This window comes from Herpailurus yagouaroundi, unplaced genomic scaffold (assembly GCF_014898765.1).
Source record: "Herpailurus yagouaroundi ecotype Mexico unplaced genomic scaffold, PumYag 195, whole genome shotgun sequence".
NCBI classification, from domain to species: domain Eukaryota; kingdom Metazoa; phylum Chordata; class Mammalia; order Carnivora; family Felidae; genus Herpailurus; species Herpailurus yagouaroundi.
The window spans coordinates 11989872-12016657 of record NW_024412426.1 but is presented as its reverse complement, the minus strand read 5'-3'; the positions used below and the strand labels follow the sequence as shown (position 1 = coordinate 12016657).

Below are 26786 nucleotides of genomic sequence, written 5' to 3'. Positions count from 1 at the left end.
AGTATATGATCTATCTTGGAGAATGTTCCATGTGCACTCGAGAAGAAAGTATATTCTGTTGCTTTGGGATGCAGAGTTCTAAATATATCTGTCAAGTCCATCTGATCCAATGTCTCATTCAGGGCCCTTGTTTCTTTATTGACCGTGTGTCTAGATGATCTATCCATTTCTGTAAGTGGGGTGTTAAAGTCCCCTGCAATTACCACATTCTTATCAATAAGGTTGCTTATGTTTAGGAGTAATTGTTTTATATATTTGGGCGCTCCGGTATTCGGCGCATAGACATTTATAATTGTTAGCTCTTCCTGATGGATAGACCCTGTCACTATTATATAATGTCCTTCTTCATCTCTTGTTACAGCCTTTACTTTAAAGTCTAGTTTGTCTGATATAAGTATGGCTACTCCAGCTTTCTTTTGGCTTCCAGTCGCATGATAAATAGTTCTCCATCCCCTCACTCTCAATCTAAAGGTGTCCTCAGGTCTAAAATGAGTCTCTTGTAGACAGCAAATAGATGGGTCTTGTTTTTTTATCCATTCTGATACCCTATGTCTTTTGGTTGGCGCATTTAATCCATTTACATTCAGTGTTATTATAGAAAGATATGGGTTTAGAGTCATTGTGATGTCTGTATGTTTTATGCTTGTAGTGATGTCTCTGGTACTTTGTCTCACAGGGTCCCCCTTAGGATCTCTTGTAGGGCTGGTTTAGTGGTGACAAATTCCTTCAGTTTTTGTTTGTTTGGGAAGACCTTTATCTCTCCTTCTATTCTAAATGACAGGCTTGCTGGATAAAGGAAACTCGGCTGCATATTTTTTCTGTCTAGCACACTGAAAATCTCGTGCCAACTCTTTCTGGGCTGCCAAGTTTCAAAAGAGAGATCAGTCACGAGTCTTATAGGTCTCCCTTTATATGTGAGGGCACGTTTACCCCTTGCTGCTTTCAGAATTTTCTCTTTATCCTTGTATTTTGCCAGTTTCACTATGATATGTCGTGCCGAAGATCGATTCAAGTTATGTCTGAAGGGAGTTCTCTGTGCCTCTTGGATTTCAATGCCTTTTTCCTTCCCCACTTCAGGGAAGTTCTCAGCTATTATTTCTTCAAGTACCCCTTCAGCACCTTTCCCTCTCTCTTCCTCCTCTGGGATACCAATTATGCGTATATTATTTCTTTTTAGTGTATCACTTAGTTCTCTAATTTTCCCCTCATACTCCTGGATTTTTTTATCTCTCTTTTTCTCAGCTTCCTCTTTTTCCATAACTTTATCTTCTAGTTCACCTATTCTCTCCTCTGCCTCTTCAATCCGAGCCGTGGTGGTTTCCATTTTGTTATGCATTTCGTTTAAAGCGTTTTTCAGCTCCTCGTGACTGTTCCTTAGTCCCTTGATCTCTGTAGCAAGAAATTCTCTGCTGTCAGCTATACTGTTTTCAAGCCCAGCGATTAATTTTATGACTATTATTCTAAATTCACTTTCTGTTATATTATTTAAATCCTTTTTGATCAGCTCATTAGCTGTTGTTATTTCCTGGAGATTCTTCTGAGGGGAATTCTTCCGCTTGGTCATTTTGGATAGTCCCTGGCATGGTGAGGACCTGCAGGGCACTTCCCCTGTGCTGTGGTGTATAACTGGAGTTGGTGGGCGGAGCCGCAGTCAGACCTGATGTCTGCCCCCAGCCCACCGCTGGGGCCACAGTCAGACTGGTGCGTGCCTTCTCTTCCCCTCTCCTAGGGGCGGGATTCACTGTGGGGTGGGGTGGCCTGTCTGGGCTACTTGCACACTGCCAGGCTTGTGATGCTGGGGATCTGGCGTCTTAGCTGGGGTGGGTAGGCAAGGTGCACAGGGGCAGGAGGGGCAGGCTTAGCTTGCTTCTCCTTAGGTGATCCACTTCAGGAGGGGCCCTGTGGCAGCAGGAGGGAGTCAGATCCGCTGCCGGAGGTTTGGCTCCGCAGAAGCGCAGAGTTGGGTGTTTGGCAGAGTTGGGTGTTTGCGCGGAGCGAGCAAGTTCCCTGGCAGGAACTGGTTCTCTTTGGGATTTTGGCTGGGGGATGGGCGGGGGAGATGGCGCTGGCGAGCGCCTTTGTTCCCCACCAAACTGAGCTCTGTCGTCAGGGGGCTCAGCAGCTCTCCTCCCTTTGTCCTCCAGCCTTCCCGCTTTCTGAGCAGAGCTGTTATCTTATGACCTCCCAGCCGCTAAGTCGCGCTTGCTGTGGGAACACAGTCCGTCAGGCCCCTCCGCTTTTTGCAAGCCAGACTCGGGGGCTCTGCTTGGCCGGCGAGCCGCCCCTCCGCCCCGGCTCCCTCCCGCCAGTCCGTGGAGTGCGCACCGCCTCGCCGCCCTTCCTACCCTCTTCCGTGGGCCTCTCGTCTGCGCTTGGCTCCGGCGACTCCGTTCTGCTAATCCTCTGGCGGTTTTCTGGGTTATTTAGGCAGGTGTAGGTGGAATCTAAGTGATCAGCAGGACGCGCAGTGAGCCCAGCGTCCTCCTACGCCGCCATCTTCCCTCTCCTCCTCACAAATTAACAAATTTTAAAAAAAGAGAAAAACCAAAACACAGACCCTTAACTATAGAGAACAAACTGATGGTTACCAGAGGGGAGGTAGGTGGCGGGATGGGTGAAATAAGTGATGGGGATTTAAGAGTACACATAATCACGCTGAGCACTGAGTAATGTATCGAATTGTTGAATCACTATATTTTAACACCTGAAACTAATATAACTATATATTAACTATACTGGAATTAAAATTTAAAGAAATATAAAAAAATAGATAAATCAAATACTAGTGACTTGGAAAATAAGTAAATATCTTTCCAAGTAATTTTACTCTCTCTTTGTTCGGTAATTTGAATTTCTAAAATAGTATTGGTGTATAAGCTTCTCTTTTCCTTCCTCGCTTTTGAGCTCAATGCAGCAAAGGTGACTATTTACCAGGAATCAGCAGAAATTATTTTCTCCTTCATTATTCCCCCCATAAGAATGTAAATAAAGTATTCAAAGTAAAGAAAAATATAAAACAGACCAGGAAAGAACCACTGTAAATTTTGCTGACTAAAATCGATTTAGGAAAGAAAACCCTGAATGCATTGTTTGGGATTAGAACTTCTTTTGAAGGCTTTTTCTCATCCATTTATTCATTCTTTCATTCATTCATTCAGTGTAAAGACGCTACACTGAATGCTAAGGACACAGAAATGGAATGCCCAATCTAATGTTAACCTGTAAGGAGAGGACGCAGATGCATAAAGCTGAAATCACAGTTTAACATCCAAGTCCTATAATCGAGGTAGGAAGAGGACTACGGGAGTCCATGGAGTTGACCACCCAAGAAACTGGGAGTCCAGAAGGCTTCCATAGAAGGGTATATGGGAGCTGGGTCTTGAAGCATGAGCAAGAATTTACCAGGAAGAAAAGGAGCCGGATTTCCAGAGTTAAGAGTTAACAAGTGTGCAAAGTCCCAGCAAGACAAAAAGCCACAGTGTAATATAGACAGTGAGAACTCCCAAGCTGCAGATTAGGCCAGGGAGATAAGATGAGCTAGGTAGTTACGGATTTCATTTCTAGTAGAAAATTTGGACTTTATCCTGAGGGCAATCGGGAGCTGATAGAGCTGCTAGAAGACAAGGAAGCATGTTTTAAATATGAATGTTATAAGCCATGGCAATATAAAAATAAAAACACAACTAAGGAAAAGAGTAGAATGGTGGATACCTATGCTAATTTCCTCAACTTTCATAGCTGGAATCAATAGGTACGTCTAAAAATCAGTCAGAAAATAGAGGCTGTCTATATTGTCTACTCAATGAAGGCAACCACTAAACTGAATATATTGTTAGAGGTAACAACTATCAGGAGTCAAAGACAGTAATTTAGGTAGAAGTTTCTATGAGAATTCTTCCCATTCTTTACAGCATGGAGTCAGTACATATCGCCCAGAATTGATAAATCAAGAATAGAAATTAGCAGCAGAGTTTAAAATAGTTGCCTCTGGAGGAGGCTTGGTTAGAAAATACTTTTCTGTCGGTTTTGATACCCGGAGTTCCCAGTATTTGACACAAAAGACATAAGGAACATAGACGCTCTTTCTTTCTCTTTCATCATTTTCTCCATCAGGGCATTTATTACTGCATTACCTTTGTGATACAGCCTCTTACCTCCTCTCTTAGGAGAAAGTCTCCAAAGGAAGGTTTATTGCCTTTCCAGGTTCAGTCAGGCTTCACTCCTGTAATGAGAAAAACAGCCCTTAGCCCATGCACTACTGATAAAATGCAGACTCCTAAAGCCTTCAATGAGCTTAAAATAATCCCCTGATATTGCTCCTCTAGATACAGAAAACCTGGGGAACAAGAAATGTAAAGCCTTTCATCATAAGTTAATTGAGAAAAGACTGTTAGTCATACCATAGGTGCTAAATTAACTAATTTTTTCTATTTCTTCACTGTTTTCCATGCATATTAGGGAAGGTTCAAACCTTATTAAAACCATCTTAATTACTTAAACGGAAAAATGTCACAAAGGTTTTAATACTCCCTTGGAAATAACATCTGTATGACATAATTCAAGCTGACTTTTTAAAAACCACATTTGAAAAACTCAACAACCTGCCAGATTATGCTAAAAAGAAGCCAGTATCCCTAAAAAAGAAATGTCCATGTCACCATTCTTCAGACAAAAAGAACGGCATCCATTATACTATACACAAAAACAATTTAAAAAAATTTTTAATGTTTATTTATTTTTGAGAGAGAGAAAAAGAGAATGAGTGGGGGAGGAGCAGAGAGAGAGAAAGAATCAGAAGCAGGCTCCAGGCTCTGAGCTGTCAGCACAGACCCTGACACAGGGCTGGAACCCACAAACCATGAGATCATGACCTGTGTTGAAGTCAGAAGCTTAACCAACTAAACCACTCAGACACCTGGGCAAAAACAATTTTTTAAATATTTTTCACAGTAGGGTCATCTACACAAACATCAAGGCATAAATAATAAGACTTGCCTCTTCTTAGGCAAAAATTATATATACTTATGAGGTCATACTCTATCATACTCAAAAATACAGGGCTGACTCTGCAAGACCTGGGTTAGAAACTCAGCTCTGACACTAACTGGCTGACCGTGGACAAAACATTTGATCTAAGTCTTGGTTTCTTAATAGTACTTACTACAAGGGCTGTGATACTGACTACTCAAAAGGATGGATGTAAAATGCTTAGGTGTCAATAAAAACACCTTTTAATTGTCATCATCATCATCATCATCATATCCCAGGCTGGCAGTTGCTGGGTTTTTTAAAAAAATATTTACTTATATGTTTATTTTTCAGAGAGAGCATGAGTAAGGAGGGGCAGAGAGAGAGAGCAAGACAGAGGATCCAAAGCAGGCTCCGCACTGACAGCAGCGAGCCCGATGTGGAGCTCAAACCCACGAACTGTGAGATCATGACCTGAGCTGAAGTCGGGAGCTCAACCAACTGAGCCACCCAGGTGCCCCATGGCAGTTAAATTTTAATAAGTGAAAAGTCAGACTTTTGTTTAGTTAGATGATACGGATCCAGCTAAGGATACCCAAACAGTGTCCTAGAAAAAAATACCTAGAACTCACAAGGCAGATTATGACATCTGCCAGCCTTTCAATGGCAGCACGATCTTCATTTAGGCCACCTCCTGCTGGAGGTGAATATCTTCTGAAAAATGCCCTTTCATTGAGAAGCTACTTTCTCACAAGCAAGAAATGATTTGGTTATCGTCTACTGGAGAAAAGTGGTTATGTGACCAAGGCTAACTCCTACAAAACACTTTATTAATCCAAATGTTGAATGCCAACAGGATTTTCTTCTGACAGTTTTATCCAAACATGATAACAGGGCCAAGGTCAGGCAGTCTTCTCTGGGCAGGCAATAGAGGTGGTGAGTCAGAGGAGGTATTGAGAATATGCACACAGACGGGGAAGATATGTAGCCTGCAAAGTCAAAAATATTGCTGTCTGTCCCTTTATGGAAAACATTTGCTGACTCCTACTACAGAGTCTGAACACCAACCTTTGAGAGCTTCTGCCTTAAGGATTTCAAACTCTAGAGGCAATCAAATCAAAACCTTGTTTGTTTGTTTGTTTCATAACTAATGATGGGACTACATTCTTGTAGTCATGGTTCTGGGATATTGACTGAAACAGGACATTTTTCTTCCTGCGTCTATTTACTTGAATTATTATAGATGAATTCATTCAATATTAGACAATTGGGTTATTGGATGACACTGAATTGCCATTCAATCAGAATCATGTATCATTTGTTCTATCACTAGCATTGAAACTGAGAAAGGAACAGGAACTTTCTTGAGGCCAACAGCCCTCTGGTCATGCAGCACACAGTGTTACCACCCAGCAACAATAAATAATACCCCAAAGCCAAAAGAACAACTCAAAAGCTCTGAAAACCAAGGTTTTTACACTCTTTTGGCATCAAAGCTCATTTCCGTGGAAAAACTAGAATGGAATGGATGTAGGCTATTTGTTGTCTTTACCTTACCAAGTGTCACTAGTCCTACAATTGACCCTCAACCAACACGAGGGGTTAAGATGCCAATCCCTACACAGTGGAAAATCTGTGTATAACTTTTTACTCCCCCCAAATCTAACTACTAACAGTTCTGTTGACCAGAAGCCTTACTGATAACATAAATAGTCGATTAACACATTATCTTGTATGTCATATGTATTATATGCTGTATTTTTACAATAAATCAAACTGAAGAAAATATAATTAAGAAAATCATAAGGTAGGGGTGCCTGGGTGGCTCAGTGGGTTAAGCGTCTGACTTCAGCTCAGGTCATGATGTCACGGTTCATGGGTTCAAACCCCACCCACATCAGGCTCTGTGCTGACAGCTCAGAGCCTGGAGCCTGCTTCACATTCTGTCTCCCTCTCTCTCTGACCCTTCCCCACTCATGCTCTTTCTCTCTCAAAAACAGATAAATATTAAAAACAATTTTTTTAATAAAAAAGAAAATCATAAGGTAGAGAAAATAGATTTACAATAATGTATATATCCAAAAAAAATCCACATTTAAGTGGACTCATGCAGTTTACACCCGTGTTGTTCAAAGGCCAACTGTACTTTTCTCTGCAGAAGTATTGACATGGTTAATTATGGGGCACTGCCCCAGAGTCTGCTGTGTATGTAATGAATGAGCACATCCACCTTCTGAGACCTGGGGTGGGGGGAGAACATGAGTCCTGAATCCAGCTGGTCCTAAAGGTTTTCGGCGAGGAACTGTGGACCTATGTTCTATTTGATTATGATTACAGCAAAGGGGGACTGTGTACGTGCCACTAGTTTGAAGTCAGCAAACTTCTTTTTCTACCATGTTCTCCTATAAAATGCTCCTCAAATTTTTTGGTGTTTGCAAACAGTATAAGGTTAATGTTCCTTCCAGCAAAAAAAAGTGAATACATTGTACTAATAGTTTTCTCTTCTAAGGATTGTGTACAGAGCTGTAATGTCCGGTTATAAACACTATGAATACAAATGTAACTATTCTTAAAGTGGCACACACTATTCTCTCTCTATTGTTATTACTCTCAATGTAAATGAATTTAATTCAGGAAATCGTTTTTTGAGACTCTAATATGTGCCAGGCAATAAGCTGGGTACAACTGGTGAACAGAACAGGTATATCCTCCTGTAAGAAAACAATGATTTGAAAGTAGATAACACAACAACAACCAATGGATACACAGGAGTTACCTATTGACTCACTCATTCAACAAATAAATTTACTGAGCACCTACATAAACTAAATACTATTCTAAGTGCTGGGATTTTAGCAATGAAAAAAAAAATCCCTATCATCTTACAGTTTACATACTAGCAGAGAGAGATATATAATAAATAAAATAAATTAATACAAAATAAAGAAGAAAATCAAGTGCCAGAATAGGGGATGCAATTTTAAATATAGTGACTGTAGAAGGCCTCACTGACAATGTATCATTTGAGAAAACTGGTAGAAATGAGAGAGTGTCCAGTAAATATTGTAGGGTGTGTTGTGTTCCAAGTAGAAATAACAGCAAATGCAAAGGTCCTGAGGTAGGAGGATACCTGGACAACCTGGAATAATGATCATGATGCCAGAATGGCTGGAGCAGAGTCAATAAGGAGAAAGCATAGTAGGAGATAAGGTCAAAGAGGTGGGAGGAAAGATCATGTTGGCTTGCGTAGGCCACTGGAAGGACTTTAGATTTTAGTCTGAATGAAATGAAGAGCCTCTGAAGGATTTTGAGCAATTGAGGGACTGACCAATACTCATAAAGGTTGGTTCTGCTATGAAAGTATTAAATATGGAAGACCATCTAGGAAAGGGATTCACCCAGGCTAAAAGGTCAGTGAAAGCCTCCTAAAGAAATGGCATTTGAGCCTGCAGAACTTGTTTATTGTGGGCATTAGCACTAGGTAAAAGGGAGGAATGCTCTTCAGACAAGAGGACCAGCTGATGAGAGAAAAGAGGCTTTTAATGCCACAGTGAGCATATCTTCTACTTTCTCTTAAGGCTAATGCATGGAAAATTATTGAAAGATTTTAAGCAGGGGAGTGACACAATCTGTTCAATGTTTTATAATGACTGTCAGATTGTTATGTATAAAATAGAATCAGTAGTGGTTTTTTAAAGCCACAGGTCATGATTCATCAATTCAGGGGGTCACCAGATTGCAATTTTTTAAAAAATGAAATAGAATAGAAAAAATCAGGTTTTATGAATGCCCCTCAGGTTTTAAGGGTAAGTATAGTTACAAGGAACTTTTGATTCTGTACCTTCATATACCCATGTGTGTGTGTGTGTGTGTGTGTGCATGTGTGTGTGTGTATGTGAGATTGTCCAAACTTTGAAAGTCACTTGATTAAAAGGAAAGACATAAAAAAAATAGAGAAAGCAGTAGAGGGAATATGCTATAATCTTTTTAAAGGTATCGCTGATTGCTGAGACTAGAGTAGAGAGAGAAACAAAGAGGCCTGTGAGAGGGCTTGTGGACCCACCTAATGGTTTTAAGGGCAAATGAATGGTCCAGAGCAGTTCAGCAACGGGATGGATGGCTGAAATTGAGATTATGGGCAGGGAAGATAATGAGTTTAGATTTCAACATGCTACCTGCAAGCCATCACAATGGAGATACTCAGTTTAGTGCACATGATAAGGCTGGACACAGATTTGGAAGTGGTAGGCACTGATAGATTAAAAAAAAAAAACTGTAATAGATTTCATGATAAGTCAGTCCATCATATGTTAAGTGATCCCATGTAATATTTGGGGGCAAAATTGACTAAACCTTTTGAGACAAACTTATACCAAAAAAAAATTATTTTGCTTATCTGGAATTCACATTTAACAGGGCTTTCTGTATTTTACCTGGTGATTCTAATCAGTGTTCAAGTCCTCTGAGAACAGAAGCAGATATACCAGTTAGGACACAATGACAACAACCCAGGCAAGAGGTAAGGAAGCCCTCCGAGTTAGTGTTTTACAAAGGATTCTTTGCTTCACTAGTATAAATGCAAATTTGAAATGTGAAATCTGAATCATTCACCTGTGAATTAATTACAAGCACAGTGATGTCCTGCCGAGGTCCTCCTCCCTTGGGGTCAGGATACGTGCCTGTGTGGCTCAGATTCATGACCCCCTGTCTGTAATGGCTCAACGAGGGGCTACAGTATCTCACAGAGTACCCCCCCCCACACACACACACCACCAAGAGGGAGCTAAGAGCTAACACCTAGCTGGGCTGCCCTACAGGGACTTACCGTTAGGAATAAACAATTGGGAGGAAAGTTCTATCTGCATTTTCACTCTCACAGAACTTGCTCATAGTGTTGAACTTGCCATGAAAAACAAAAACTGAGAGGCTCTATTATTGATACAGTTTTCCTTCAGGAAACATTTTTTTTTTTAACTACACATGTTTTCAATATATTGAAATGATTGGTATGATCTGGCTTTTTAAACAGCCAGTGAAAAATGACATAAAAATAAATCCAACATATTGAAACTCTCTCAGGAGACATCATATTTTCTTCTTTCAGAGTAGCTGTGCTCCTGCTGCCCTGAAGTTTCACACAATATAAGCTGAATTCCTTGGCCTTGATCTATCAGCAAACATTGAAGACCTCATTGTCCTTGAGCTCTGGCTCCAGAGGGCTCCACGGAAGGGAAGGAGCAAGTAATTACATATACACATATATGTTCTGAAAGTAAATTAGCAGATCCCACGCTGACAGCTGCTTGTTTCCTGCAGGCCTGAGTTCTATGCTCAGATATATCTATAATTGCAAAGAAATTTTGAGAAACCTGTAAGAAGATGTGTAATAGAAATAGGACTAGAGAGGGCGCCTGGGTGGCTCAGTCGGTTAAGCGACCGACCTCGGCTCGGGTCATGATCTCACGGTTTGTGAGTTTGAGCCCCGCGTCGGGCTCTGCGCTGACAGCTCAGAGCCTGGAGCCTGCTTCTGATTCTATGTCTCCCTGTCTCTGCACCTCCCGTGCTCGTATTCTGTCTCTCTCTGACTCTCAAAAAATCAATAAATGTTAATAAAAAATTAAAAAAAAAAAAAGAAATAGGACTAGAGAAACATGAGTGACACCTGCCACTTAACCTTACTGCATTTCAACACCCAAATTCAAATGTAACTTCAGTAAGGGCAGGAATCCTAGCCTGTGCTCTCTGTTTGCCAATGTAGTTTGCAAAAAGGGGGCAAGATGAAGAGTCCACAAAGCCAATCATTATGTTCAAGGGGATGCTGAAACTATTCAAAGCCTTTCATTTTCACCTTGCCAAAAACGACTCAGTAACCAAAGGCAGACATTTCCCTTCTTTCATTCATTCATTCATTCATTCAGTGTCTATTGGGGACCACTAAGTTGCCAGGCACTCAAAAATATGCAATGGGAAAAAGACAGTCTCTTTAACAAATAGCGCTGGGGAAACTGGGGAGCTACCTGCAAAAAGAATGAAACTGGACCACGTTCTTATACGATACACAAAAGCAAACTCAAAATGGGTTACAGACCTAAATGTGAGACAGGAAACCATCAAAATCCTAGAAGAGAACACAGGCAGTAATTTCTCTGACATTTTCTAGATATGTCTCCTGAGGTAAGGGACACAAAAGCAAAAACTAAACTATTGGGGCAACATTAAGAAAAAAAAAAGCTTCTGCACAGCAAAGAAAACAATCAACAAAACAAAAAGACAATCTACTGAATGGGAGATGGAAGAGGATATTTGCAAATGACACATCCAGTAGAGTTAGTATCCAAAATATAAAAAGAACTTATATAACTCAACACCAAAACAAAAACAAAAATAAGTAATCCAATTTAAAAATGGGCAGAAGACATAAATAGACATTGCTCCAAAGAACACATACAGATGGCCAACAGACACATGAAAAGATGCTTACATCACTAATCATTAGAGAAATGCAAATCAAAACCACAGTGAGATATCATCTCACAACTGTCAGCATGGCTAAAATAAAAAAAATACAAGGAAGAACAAGTGTTGGTGAGGATGTGGAGAAGAAGAAACACTCATGCACTGTTGGTGGGAATGCAAACTGGTGCAGCCACTGTGGAAGACAGTATGAAGTTTCCTCAAAAAATTAAAAATACAAATACTATATGATCCAGTAATTCCACTACTGGGTATTTACCCAAAGAATACAAAACACTAATTCAAAAGGATACATGCACCCCTGTGTTTATTGCAGCGTTATTCACAACAGCCAAATTATGGAAGCAGCCCAAGTGTCCATCCATAGATGAATGGATAAAGAAGATATGATACACACACACACACACACACACACACACACACACACACTGAGATATTACTCAGCTATAAAAAAGAATGAAATCTTGCTATTTGCAATAACATAGATGGATTTAAAAATTTAATGTTTAAGTGAAAAAAGTCAGAGAAAGACAATGGGATTTCACTCATATATGGAATTTAAGAAAAAAACAAATCAACAAAGAAAAAAAGAGACAACCAAAAATAGGCTTTTAACTATAAGAACAAGGAGACGGTTACCAGAGGGGAGGTGAGTGGGGGAATGGATGTAATAAATGATGAGGATTAAGAGTTCACCTATAGGGGCACCTGCCTAGCTCAGTCTGTAGAGCATGTGACTCTTGATCTCCAGGTTCTGACTTTGAGCCCCACATTGAGGGTAGAGTTTACTTAATAAAAACAAAATACACTTATCACAATGAGCACCGAGTAATGTATAGAATTGTGGAATCACTATATTGTACACCTGAAACCAATATAACACTGTATGTTAACTATACTGAATTAAAATAAATAAATAAATAAATAAATAAATAAATAAATAAATAAGATCAAATAAATTTCCAGGCACTGTTCTAGCCTTCCCCTAGATTCCCCCTCTTCTCAATTGCAGATATGAGGAAATAGAGGCCTGGGGAAGCAGAATTGTCAACAGTTCTGAGCTCCCCTAATTTCAAGTCTAGAATTTTAGCCACAGACCAGACACTACTGGAAACAGACTGTCTTGGAAGGGCATAACTTTATATTTTCCTCAAGTTGTTTTGTATGTTGTTTGGCTAAGAAACAAAATTGGCTCAGGTTTGGGCAGGAAGCTGGGTATGAAGTTGTCACGGTCCCTGACTCACCAGGTGCGTCACCAGACTTGGGCAGCAGCTCATCCACCAATGGGACAAGCCCCACCAAGAGCTGTGGACTGGGATTTGTCTGGATGCAGCATGGTCAACAAGGACACGTCACTATTTTCCTTGATTTGAGTATCCCTTGATTTGCGTGTCACCCATTGAAGGGACTTTGGGATCCCTGTGAGTAACAGAGGCCCCATTTTCTTTCCTCTTTATATTTAGAATTCCTTTAAGGATTTACAGTGCCACATGGCAAAACAGATAATAATGAACATGAACTTGATGTACTCACAGAAAAGACCAACTATGTAGTTTCCTAACAGGAATTACACCTCCATATGCTGAAAGATTTGTACACTTCTTTGTCAAGGACCTCTTCCTATGGGGTCTGGTATTGGACCACATTTCCAAAAAGTTCACATTTCTAACTCAAATCAGTGTAATATGATTCCCTTTCACACCTATGTGGCTATACACAAAGTGATTTGATAAGGTCTTCTGAATCATTTTTTAATGACCTGTATTTCTCAAATAGTTGTTTCTTTTTTTTTTTAATGTTTTATTTATTTTTGAGACAGAGAGAGACAGAGCATGAGCAGGGGAGGGGCAGAGAGAGAGGGAGACACAGAATCTGAAGCAGGCTCCAGGCTCTGAGCTGTCAGCACAGAGCCCGACGCGGGGCTCAAACTCACGGACCTCGAGATCATGACCTGAGCCGAAGTCAGACGCTCAACAGACTGAGCCACCCAGGCACCCCATCAAATAGTTGTTTCTGAACCAATCCAGTTCAACAGCTCCCTTTGTGACCTAATATACCTCCAGGTATAACTTAATAGGGAGATGGCAACCAAGGATTGGGAGCTTCACTCTTATTCCCCACAGAAGGCAAATAGATACCTCTCATCAATTGCCACACTTGTTCCACTGCATTGAGATTTAGTCTTGATTCTTTACAGTCCAACACTACAAGCAACACAGTCAACTAATTGGAATTGACATTTAAATTGAAATCTATTTGCAATCCCAGGATTAAATTAAATCACTAGAAAATCTAACTATTCTTGAGAGATTTCTCTAAACACCCCTAATCTTCTGTCTGGTAACCTAATGTCATGTTCCCAATGGTAATGTGCATTAGGTGACTCAAAAGTTCCATCTCTCTTTGTTTAAACAAACTAGAATTCTAACTCTCATTGTGAGTTTTGAGTTGTATCAGGTAATAACTTCAGGTGGGAAGATAAGGAACAGATTTTCTATTTTCTATTTTAATTCTTTAAGATGAAACCTTTGCTTTCCCAGATTGTCTACTAAGTTGGTCCATAGGATTCTAGTTGAATTTATGTTTAAGGCCAACAAAAATGTTCACATTTTATCTGATTTATCCAACCTTAACTTAAGGACTCTAAATGCTAATCATTGCCTAGTTGTTATTTAATATTGGCAGACTTGCTTGAGAACTCTAAGATAACTCACTTGCAATGAATAAATACTATAAAAAAGTAATTCCAAGTTTTAAATACTTTTTAGGATTTCAGAACCTAAGGGGAAAATCTTAGAGTTGGTTAAGAGAATCAAAGGCATCCGTTTCAGTATTTTACTAAATGTGCTCCTCAGAACAGGACATAAGCACTCCATGTAAGGGATCCCGTGATCAATTAAGTTTGGAAACCCTAAATTCAATGTCTCACTCAAAGATTCACAAGGCACATTAGCATGTTAAAGTTTGTAAAAAAAAAAAAAAAGTCTTACAGTAAATAGTCATATCCCAGTTATGCAGAAGAAACTTCTAGAAAGCAGTGAAACTTTGTTTTCTATTCATGAAACATCTATTAACAAGTCTTCTAAAGAACACACTTTAGAAACTCTAAGCATATCTAACCTCTTGCCTCACCCAGAAACATAAAATGTAAAAGATGACCATCCTTTAATAAAACATCTCCAGGTTTCATAAGCTCTGCCTGATCACCCACAGGTCAAGGTTCTTTGTTTTACTATACACTCTCTTGCAAAAATTCAGTCCTCCCCATCTCGGCTTTTTTCATGTTATTCTTTCACTTGTGGATATGGGGAACTCATTAGCTTTTTCCTTTGAAAACCCTCCACAAAGGCTTTTTTTAACACGAATATAATTTTCCTCCCTAAATTAGTATCTTCAACCATGCCCCATTGCCTTTAAGACAGCTCCAAATTCTAAAGAATAGCCAGGCACCTGCCTCCCTGCCTACCTTTGTCTCTTTTGTTATCCAGTCCACTCCTGCCTTCTTCCCTCTCCATTGTAATCTACTCGGGGAATCCTCACTGTTTTTATTTTGCACGTTTCCTGAAATTATCTTCCCTATCCACTAGGAAAATTCATGCTCATCCCTCAAGGTCAAACCCCACCTCCACTGGAAGTTTCCCTGATCACTGCCCTCACAGGTTCACCAGCTCTTCTTCCAGATTCCCATAGTACTTGGAACCTCTCTCTTACTTAACATTATTAGTGATTATAGCCATTTATTTATTTTTTTATGAATATAATTTATTGTCAAATTGGCTTACATACAACACCCAGTGCTCATCCCAACAAGTGCCTCAATGCCCATCACCCATTTTCCCTCTCCCCCATCCCTCATCCACCCTCAGTTTGTTCTCTGCATTTAAGAGTCTCTTGTGATTTGCCTCCCTCCCTGTCTAACTATTTTTTACCCTTCCCTTCCCCCATGGTCTTATGTTCAGTTTCTCAAGATGCATATATGAGTGAAAATATATGATATCTGTCCTTCTCTGACTTATTCACTCAGCATAATACCTTCCAGTTCCATCTATGTTGCTGCAAATGGCATGATTTCATTCTTTCTCATTGCCAAGCAGTATTCTATTGTATATATAAACCACATCTTCTTTATCCATTCACCAGTTGATGGACATTTAGGCTCTTTTCATAATTTGTATGATTTATTTTTATATCTATTTCCCATCCCATAGGATGAAAACTTACCATAGTGCCTAGTATACAGTAAGCATGCAATAAATATTTGCTTAGTGAATTAATAAGTGAGCGGACACAAGTATATTTTTAATAAACATTTTATTATTCTTTTAAAAATTTTTAATTTTTATTTTTGAGAGAGAGAAAGAGAGAGAAAGAGAGAGAGCGAGAGGGAGACACAGAGTACGAGCGGGGGAAGGGCAGAGAGAAAGCAAGACAGAATCTGAAGCAGGCTCCAGTTCTGAGCTGTCAGCACAGAGACTGAGGTGGGGCTCAAACTAGGACCATGAGATCATGAACTGAGCTGAACTCGGACACTTAACTGACTGAGACATCCAGGCACCCCCAAACACAGGAATTTTAAGGTCAGCTTTCCCTTTTTCGGGAAAGGAAAGAACAGTTCTTTCCTTACCTATCCCATGTTCTACCCATTAATCTTTTCCTGTTTTTCTTAGGAACCTCTCCAGTTTCTCCACATACTTATTAGAAGGATAAAACCAAAACCAAATGCCATATAACATTTCATGGATTCTGGTGCTCAAAGTTCTTCCTTTTGGTTGAATCTATAATGAATTTGATTTCAAATCTTGTCTCAAATTTTGATATTTCTTTCCATAAATGTTTTCTGTTAAGAATAAAAAGAGGAAAGGGGCGCCTGGGTGGCTCCTCAATTAAGTTTCCAACTTCGGCTCAAGTTACGATCTCACAGTTCATGAGTTTGAGCCCTGTGTCCGGTTCTGAGCTGACAACTCAAAACCTGGAGCCTGCTTCGGATTCTGTCTGTCTCTCTCTTTCTACCCCTTGCCCACTCACACTCTGTCTCTCCCTCTCTCAAAAATAAACATTAACATTTTTTTAATATTAAAGGAGGAAATTAAACTTAGATCCTTAATGGGTGTATAAAATCTTGATATTAGGGATAATTTCTAATTTTGTCCAAAAAAATTAATCTTCCCAACAATAACACTGCTACAAGTTCTCAAAGATGTAAACCACTCTGGGGTATATATTACTTTATAAATCTCCTTATTAGAAGAATGTCTCAGGCACTAGGGAGAATATATTTTTTTAGATCTTAAAGGATTTTAGATTTCTTAAAGAGTTTTGATACCTTTAGAGTTAATTATACAACTTATACTTGAACATAAAAGATTAGTAACCTAAAGATATTTGTAGAGTTTCTCTAAAGATTAACTAATAAAAATGATGAATAAAAAGAATATAAGCCTTCCATGTGAAATTATTATGTTTTAAATATTTATTTTTGAGAGAGAGAGACACAGAGAGTGAGAGGAGGAGGGGCAGAGAGAGGGGGAAGCACAGAATCTGAAGTAGGCTCCAGTGAGATCATGACCTGAGCCGAAGTTGGGCGCTTAACCCACTGAGCCACTCAGGCACGCTTAAGCCTTCCATGTTGAACTATTATGGGAAATGAATAAGAAAAGAAAACTGCTTCAGGGATACGTAGAACAGAAAAATTCAGAATCATAAACACAACTATGCAACCAAATATAACATTACTGTATTTGTCAAAATAATTATTAACAATAGTTCTTCCATTGTGCCCTGTGGCCAGAAGAATCCCAGAACGGGACATTAATAGGTCCTTGCAATTATCATCACTCCCTGGACAAAGTCCATCTTGAGAAAATACGCCAGGGACATAGCAGCTCTGATGACAACGCACAGGCAAGGGTTTAAAGTCAATAAATGGAATGACAACCAGGACAGTTGGGCTGCAAGTGATGAAAAGCCAAGCCACTTGGTTATGAAAAAAAGGAAATTAATTGACTCCTATAAAAAGTCTAGGCATTGACTGCAGGCATGGCTGGATCCAGTGCAATATGACTGCACCTTGGTCTCTTTCCATCCCTTGCATTCACTTCCCTTTTTATTGCCTTCACTCTGAGGCAAGTTCTCTCCCTGGGAGGTCCCCAGCAGCACTAGGCATATATCTTCCAGATTCCTGTCCAGCCCACACCCAAGTATTTGTTCTAATTGGACCAAATTTGGTCACATGTTCATCCATGAACATTCATTGCAGCCAAAGGGTGTTAGTCCAAGAAGAAAGAAGAATGAACCCTACACAGCCAGAACCAGTAGCTTTCTACCATAGTGATGCATAAACAATTTTATATTGCTTTCGAGCTCTAGAAATGCCTAGGTTCCTATTTCCTAAAAACTGGACATCTTGAATTCTTGGAACCATCTGTTCATATCATAATGGTGAACTCAAATTCAAATGTTCTTTTTGTAATAGAGTACATTCGTTTGTGAGAAGATTCCTATTTACTCAGCATGTTGTCTGTTTTTAGCTAAAGTCCCAAAGCCGGGAATAATAAGAGACAATTACACACAAACACACACCCCACCCCATTCTAAGTAGAGTGTCTGAAACATCCAGGCCAAACTTCATAAAAGAAAACAAATCAGTTCAGTATCTATGAAACGCTCACCTCCACATAAAAATATGACAGGGCCAAATTGTTAAAGATCATTGAAGAAGTCAAGGATAACAGGAATTCAAAGAAGTGGAGAGTGTTTTGACCCTTTTTCCTCCTCTTCTCACACAGAGAGAAAATTGTGCTACCTCCCAACCTCCCCCATAAAGATGGAAAGGTATCTGCAGAAGGGGAGACAGGCACCTTGTTTCCCAGCAGAAGTGTAACTTATCAGATGATGAGGTGAGAAAAATAAAGCAGAGTAAGTGATCGCTGTGGGTGTGTGTAATTTGAGATGGGAGTGGTCAGGGAAGATCTCACGGATCAGAGGACTTTTGGTCTGAGGCCTAACGGTGGGGGAGCAAGGCATGCAGGTAGCTGGGGGAAGGGTGTTTTAGCAGAGAGACTAGAAAATCCAAAGGCCCTTAGCAAGAACATGTTTACAGTATTTTCTGGGGTGGAAAGGAGCCAGCGGGACTGGAGAGAAGTGAGCAAGAGGGAATGTGGCAGGAATAAAGGGTGGAGATTAGAATGGAGTTGCATTTACTACAATGGGTGGAGAGTAATGGAAGAGGGAGGGAACACACCCTGCTTACTCTGGGTGCCTGAGCTTTGGAGCAGGCCTGGGCTGGGGGCTGGAGGAGCCAAGGGAAACTTTGAATTATATGTGAGATAAGATATAATTGGGTTAGAGAATTAGATGTTGGGTTTGGATTTAGACTGAACTGTACTTGTCTTTTAATACCTGACAAGTAAGTAAACCTTACTTAACGTGGCTGAAAAGCAAGGAGATCTATGTGAGGGGTTATCTACAGGGCAGGAATGAGAAAGTGCATGTTTGAAGGTTAGAGAAAAATAAAGCCATTTCCTATGTGTGCCCCACAGAGTTTACCTCATTCAATAAACTGATTACTTTCTAAAAGATTCAAAACCTTTTACAATCCGTCTGTGAATTTGCTGTATACAACACAATGTTTCACACAGTATTATGTGTAACTCAGTAAACATTTGCTAAGTATCAAGTAGTATATAATATGCCATTTGGGGGGGAAATGATGTGGCATTGGATAATGGTCAGATCAGGGATAGCCGAAGTAGGGCCTAATTTTCTAAATGGTATAATGAAAAATTTGAGATCATCTGGAGGGTTTACATGTGGCCTCCTGGTCTTAAATCAGTCACCTACAAAGGACTCTGAAGTTCAAAGGACTGTGAACTTGTTAGATAGGATCAATACCCGAACAGCCTATGACACAGTAATGATATTTGCTGCTTGCTAGTATTATTGTGCACCACACTTGGTGTCCAGGAAATATGAACAGCTGCAGTACTGTAAGATGAAATAAATTGAATACAAACAGAGTCACACGCAGAAGGGACACTTTTTGAATGACGGAAATCACTAAATTGGCTATTTCCACTGCCATTCTTGGCTTAAACAAGATGACAGTTCGTTACCTTTTCACATAGAAGAAGTCTAGAATTTGGCAATCCAGAGCAGAAATGGCTGCCCCAAGGTCATCAGAAACTAGACTCTTCCTATGGCGCTGCTTTGGTCAACTCTGGGCCTGTCATCTCCTAATCCACAGTGGCTATTTGATTTCAACCCATCACATCTGCATCCCAGCCAGAGGGAAAAAGGAAGAAGGGTACTCCTCTTCCCTTTGAAGGAAACTTCCCTCTGAAGAAAATTGTGTGAAGTTCTCACACAATTCAGTGTACCAAAACTAGCTGCAAGGGAGGTTAGGAGCTGTGACCTTTAGTATTGTGTTTCCAAGGAGGAAAGGGAGAATGGATGGAAGACATGGTCAACTAGCCATCTCTGCCTTATCTTGTTTCTCTTAAAGACCTGTGGGTGAAGTTAGATTGATGCTTTTTATCAAGAAGAGTTACTCCCTTTCCTACGTCTGCATGCCACATTAGTGTATTCACAGCTCTATTTACTGTTTATATTGTGTTTCTGATTATCCTTAATAGCTAATTCTACTGGTCTCAAAGACAAAAGTTCAGTTATATAACCCATCAACATACTTCCTGTCCACCCCTCCTCCAGATGAATTAGCTGTGCCGGATGATTAATTTGTCTCCTATAGAAATTATTAATAAATTGGTTCAGTAAGCATGTAATGAAAGGCAGAGTGTAGTGGTGGAACAGGGGTGGGCTACAGACCAGACTCTCCTCGATTGAACTTCTGCCCCAACATTGAAGTAACGTGACCTTGGGCACACTTACAGCATCTCTAAATCCCCATTTCCTTCTCCATAAGATAAGGATCACAATTAATACTTCTTGGTGCTGCTGTGAGGAGTGAATTAAATATAACATGAAAAGTGACCGTATGCCTGTATAACACTCAAAATTGTTACTCTGTAATTTGTTCACTGTTCCCAGAGCACCTGTAACGTCCTAGGCACCATACTTGACACTGTGGTTGTTAAAGCTTCAAGAAGACATGCAAGAAGCTTGTGATGGAATGGAGGGGCTTAAGAAACCCAGAAATAGCTCTGTAGCATAGGAAAGGTCTTGCATATGTGTAACATTAGAACGATACCTCCCTTGACTGATATCAAAATTGTAGTTACATTCTCTTCCAGAAAATGGAATGATTCAATCTGTTAAGAATCCGTGTGCTTGATTTGCTGTTTGGTAACTAACACTGATATGTGGGCTACCCCATGTAGGTAAATAGGGTCACATGAAAGGCATGCAATGGCCCCACTGGTACATTTATCTGAAAAGTGACAGACAAGTACCTACGTGGTACTTTCTCGACTACTTGTGAACATCACACAGCACTTTAGGTTAGAATTTGAAACCTAAAACAAATGGATCATCACACTACAAAAACTCAGACATAAGTCACTTTCTCTACATCTGTGTGTCTTCAAAGCTCAACGCAATAGTAATAATGCACTATCCAGTCCCCCCTTCCTTTGTAGAGATCTGCTGAAGATCTCTACATGCCTCACCCAGGGTAGGCACAGGGGATGCAAAGATGAAGAGGATGGCATCTGTCTTCCTAGAGTATACCATTACAGAAGGGGCACAGACAAGTGAAATTTTCATATTATGTGATTAATGCTATGACAAAGAGAGCTATCCCAGAGTGCTATGTAAGTTCATAGGAGGGGACAGTCCACCAAGCCTCAGCCAGTGAGGGAATGCTGCCTGGAGGAGGTGAGTTCTACACTGAGGCCTAGACGATGAGTAGAAATTAACCAAGTGAAGGGTGCTTTAGTCAGTGCAAACAGCAGATCCAAAGGGCATGGTATATTAAGGAAGGGAGGGATTCGGTATGGCTGAAAAGGAACATGAGAGACAATATTTGCTGGGTACAGATATTGTATCACGCATACATACATACATACAGTGAAGAACCTTGATCCCTACTATGATGATTCAGCTCATAGGCTTCTCCTAATTTTCTAGGAAATGCAGAGGAAAACAACAACAACAAGAACAACATGGGATTCATTTTGTCATGGTAGAAAATAATTTTATGTAAAAATGTGAGAAATAGCTACATAATATAACTTTTCCACTTAGAAGAAACACAGGAAGCAGTATACTGTATTGTGTGTGTGTGTATATATATATATGTGTGTGTGTGTGTGTATATATATATATGTATATATACATACAATTTTTCAATTCTTTACAAGTGCTCAACCTTTTAGTAACTTGGGTTTAATTCTTTATAGCACTTTAAAAATAACACAGTAAACAAATGACCAGGATTCTGTAGTGTCTTTGAAGACTTTTAAAATCCATATTTAATTTTTTCTCTGATGTAGACCCTCAAAGAAGTTTGGGTTAATTATAAGGTATATCTATATTACTACTCCTTTGGGTGAGAGCTCATCACATTTCATAAACTTAATGGGATGAATAAGAATTGATGCAACACTAAGAGATTACACAGGAATTTCTGTAGTGACACTGTAGCCAATTAATGAAGCTAATTTCTCAGTAGGCAATGTGGTACCTTTAAAAAATGCATATAATTAAAGGATTTTTCTCTTTCATTTATGGTTAATATGCAAATCTGATATTCATAAATTCATTCCAGATAGAGGAAAAGCAATAAAATTTTTATAATTTGGCAGACTTTAAATCATTTAAGATACGATAATAAGTTATTGAAGAAAGATGTTGAAAAATTAATAGAATCCCCTTAATAGCAAAGAAAATGTTAGTACTTTGCAGAGAGAAAATTCTCCTCAAATTTCCTATTCAACACAAAGAAAAGAATTTCCCAAAGTTCACCTAATACATATTTTTAGAAGACAAAAATCATTCACAGAAGTACAAAGGTAGGTGCTACGATCAGACACAAAATGAACCATGGTCCTGACCCCCATAGAGCTAAGTACAAAGCAGAACAGATTACCCTCTCTCTGTAACAGTATGATTTTCAGGATCCCACCACTAATGGAATAGAACATTCCTTGAATCTGGACTACGAGAAAACTAGGGAAAGAAACTAGGGAAAGATTGAGTTGACAATCCTACATTCCCTTCAGCATATTTGAGGGCTTTTTGAGAAAGAGAAGGGATATTAGCTAGGGAGATCCAGTGCCCTAGTTCTAAGTCATTTGAAGTACATTTACTCCCTCTGCTATTTGATATGCCTCAATAACCACTCCCTTTCTTATTTTCCTACTCCTCTATCACACCAGCACACCTCCACCACTTACCTTCATTATTTGGAAACATCAGCTTGACAGAAAGAGCCATGAAAGATACATGTGATTTTGATATTCATTCTTCCAACACTTCTAAGATGTCTGAGGACAGAGGAACACCCTGCTTAAGAGTCTGAAGTGCTGTTATGTATTCAAAGATTCAAACCACTCATCTCTTAAGTCTGCAAGTACAAAACTATCCCGTGGTGGTGACAAGTGAGTGTTACAAGTGATGTGCCCTGGGCTCGGGAAGATGGAAGAGAAGTTAGGTATGCTGGAGTTACTGGCGGAGGCATTTAAATAAATACATACATACGTATTTACTTACCACCCACCACATGCCAAGTATCCAATGCTGTGAAGCAAGTATTATTGTTCCCATTTTAAGGATTAGAAAACACAGTCATCAAGAAGACAAGAGATTTTCCTTAAATAGTTAAGGAACAGAGCCAAGATTTGGGCCTAGACCTTTCAGTCCAGCACTTTTCCCATGATACTAGCCCACTTCTTGGACGTGGCAAGGTGCTAATTGGGTCTTGAAAGAGAGATAGGAGCAAGGCATTGAGAGAAGTGTGGAAGGAAGAGAAGGGTGTCACGGACCTGGTCGCCCTGAAGGGTACTACTGGGACCCACTGCCACCACAGACTGTCTTCCACATTTTTCTCTCTAGTAAGACATTAGAGAAGAGGTGATTGGGAAAGAAAACATCTTACTTGACAATTCTGCTCTTGAGGGTACCAATTTTGGAGGAGCACAGCCTGGAGGGATCACTCTTAGGGGTGGGAACCCTTAGATAACAATTTTAAGACTTTCTGTCTTCAGTAGTTTAGAAAGCCCAGTGCACTTGACTCATAAAATTCCATCATGTTCTCACTGTCCTTCATTCTGGTCTCTTCCAGACACTAGGAAACATTATATAGAAATTCAGAATACAACAGAAATTAAGTGGACTGGAGGAGGCAAAACGTTGCTTTGCCAAACCATAAATTGGCAATGGTTTTTTTCATCAGGCAAAGGACACCCAGAATATGCAGATAGTTGATTAAAAGTAATATAATGTGGTAGAGAAGTGTTAAGATGTACATAAGCGTCCAGTTTAAAATCAACATTAGAGTAAAACTTGTAAATTGTGTGAATTGCTAAGTAGTATTTAATTAATTTAATTAGTTTATCATCGTGAGCATGGCTGATAAGAGAGGTGACTAATATCTGGAGCAAAAGGGCACGTGTTCACATGCCTAGTAAAGGCTTCTGTCTGTATCTGCAGTGGTTTTCAAACTTGAAGGTGGGTCTGAGCTGCTGGGAGGCTTGTCAAAATGTAGATTTCCAGGCCCCTTTCCCAGAGGTTCTGATTTAGTGGTTCTAGAGTAGGGTTTCTTAATTTTGGCACTACTGATATTTTAAGTGAGATGATTTTCTTGTGTGGGAACTTCCCTGTGCCTTGTAGGTGGCTGAGCTGCATTTCAGGTCCACTAGATACTCATAACATCATTTCTCTGGGCCTTTTTCCAGATGTTGATAAATGTCCCCTAGGGGCAAAAATCACTCTTCTCCTCCTTGGGTGAGGTGTCTAGGGTGAAGCCTAGGGACTGCATTTCTAATAAGAACATCCAGGTGGTTTTGATGAATATGGTCAGTGGACCAAAGCTGAGAAACACTGAACTAATGTGTTACATTATGTCCCCTCCAAAATTCATACATTAAAGTCCTAACCCTCAATATCTCAAAATGTGACCCTATTTGGAAACAGTCATTACAGATTTAGTTAAGATAAGGTCATACTGGGTTAGGGTGGGGCCCTAATCCAGTAGGACTGCTGTCTGTATAAAAAGGGAAAATTTGGACCCAAGAGATAGGCACACAGGGAAAATGCCATGCAAGCCAAAGAACTACCAGAAGCCAGGAGAAAGGGGCGGGATAGATTCTTCCATAGCTCCCACAGGGGGAGCATGGCCCTGCAGACACCTTGATCTCATACTTCTAGCCTCCAGAACTGTGAGACAATAAATTTCTGTTGCTTAAGCCACTCAGTTTGTGGTACTTTGTTACAGCAGCCCTAACAAACTAACACATAAAGAATAAAACACAAGTCAGAGTTTAGCACTGGGACATTTAAAGCTGGATCAGAGAGAAAAATGGAAAGATTACAGATTAGCACCGATTCCTAATTTTATCTTTCTCAGCACCTGACATAAAATAGGGGTTGATAGTTTTTATTTTTATTAGACACTCTCCAATATGTCTTGTCTAAGTTAAATATTAGGAGCAAAATCTTATAATCTGCTACCTGATAGGGTTGAAATTGCCAGTGTTCCATTTTGAAGTTTTCATCTGGATTATATAGTAATTGGATAGGCTTGAGTCTGGAGTTGCCTAGAAGACAAATGGAATTAATTAATTATGCCACTGTCCATAGAAAATGTAATATGTAAATGTGAAATTCCATACATGGCAAAAAAGCATTGACTGATCACACTGTAGCTTTAAAAAACGTGTTGACTGTTTCAGGTCACAAAGGCACTATTTAGAGTACAGCAAGAGGGACCATGTGTCCAGCAGGCCACACAGTCATGTGCCTAACCCAAGTAAGCAATTCATACTCTCTCACTGAAAGAATGAAGCCCTTGGTATTAAAGGAGCTTAGGAGTCATGTACTCTGATAGTTTCATTTGCAATATAAGTGAACACTGTTGTTGGTTATTAATTATCAGAAGACAAAAATAAGAGGCCAGTGGCAAATGGCACTCTTTTTTTCCAGAAGATATGAGAATCATTTAATAGATATCTTAGTTCCTGTTTCTTCCCACAATTGAATAGGGGGGAGAAATGGAAACTAGCCTCCTTGCCTCAAGATTTTAGAATGAAATGTTGTAAAGCTTCTATTGCAGCTGAAGAGCCCCAACATTTATTTTTCCGGCTCCCATAAACATAAATAGTTCATGATAAAGAATGGTAAGCTCCTTGGGGCGCCTGGGTGGCTCGGTCGGTTTGGCGTCCGACTTCGGCTCAGGTCATGATCTCACCGTTCCTGAGTTCGAGCCCCGCGTCGGCTCTGTGCTGACAGCTCAGAGCCTGGAGCCTGCTTCGGATTCTGTGTCTCCCTCTCTCTCTGCTCCTACCCTGCTCATGCTCTGTCTCTCTCTGTCTCAAAAATAAATAAAAACATTACATTTTTTTTTAAAAGAATGCTAGGCTCCTAGAAATGCCTACAAATTAAGCTGAGTGGTCAAATACAAACAAGGTTAGATCTAGACCGTTTAAGTGCCTTCCCCAAATCAGGATAAACTAACAGGACATTAGCCTGGAAGCCTCTGCCAAATTCTAAACAACTTTACCTCAGTAAATCCCCTCACCTTTAATCTAGGAAACTTTCCAACATGCTCTTCAGTCACATGAAGTTGCCGTCAGAGCCCAGTATACCTCATGTGTCCCTGGAACGGGTTTGCCTCTTGGGGGCAAAGTGGCAGGGTGGATAACTAGGTTTGGTATGAGGTCTAAATGGCCCCAGAAGGTTAGGATAGGGACTGCAGATTCTCCAGGCTATTTTCTTTTTCCAAAAGAGGGCAAGACCAGCAAAGAACGGACTGTTCTCCGAAGGGATAGCCGCCCTCGGACAAAACAGAAATCCGGTGGTTTTTATAGCAACACTAATAGAATAGGCCTTCTCTGACCCCTCCAATGGTTTTTTTTCTATTACTGAATCCTCTCACCCCTTCTTCCCCCAGCGTGCCTCTCTTCTCACTCACAATCTCCACGCCCCCTCCTCACTCACCACCACCCTCCAACAAAGGTAGGGGCCCACGGCCGACCGCAGACTTTCGGGTCCACTGTGGCCAGCCCCAGTCTAGGGCGGTTGCCTAGATGTAAATTTGACATCGAGAAATCTAATCTCCCACGTCCGATCTCCGGTTGTTGTGCCTCTAGGGGGAGGCAGAACAGGTGAGGGCGGCTGGAACAAACCAGTTCCGGCACAGTCCGAAAGGGTGAAGTGAGGGTGCGAGGCGA

The 26786-nt window shown here is 40.2% G+C and overlaps 1 protein-coding gene across 1 annotated transcript in view; it reads right to left on the bottom strand.

Annotated features, from left to right (window-relative positions):
• The window catches only part of LOC121011671 (basic proline-rich protein-like), a 123849-nt gene that overhangs the window by 93702 nt on the left and 3361 nt on the right, over nucleotides 1-26786 (bottom strand). The window contains exons 4-6 of the mRNA XM_040446290.1: nucleotides 26135-26389; nucleotides 25069-25154; nucleotides 4155-4222 (exon numbers count right to left, since the gene is read on the bottom strand). Coding sequence (XP_040302224.1) covers nucleotides 26203-26389 — 187 coding nt within the window. The 3' untranslated portion in view covers nucleotides 4155-4222; nucleotides 25069-25154; nucleotides 26135-26202. The remainder of the gene's footprint in view (nucleotides 1-4154; nucleotides 4223-25068; nucleotides 25155-26134; nucleotides 26390-26786) is intronic.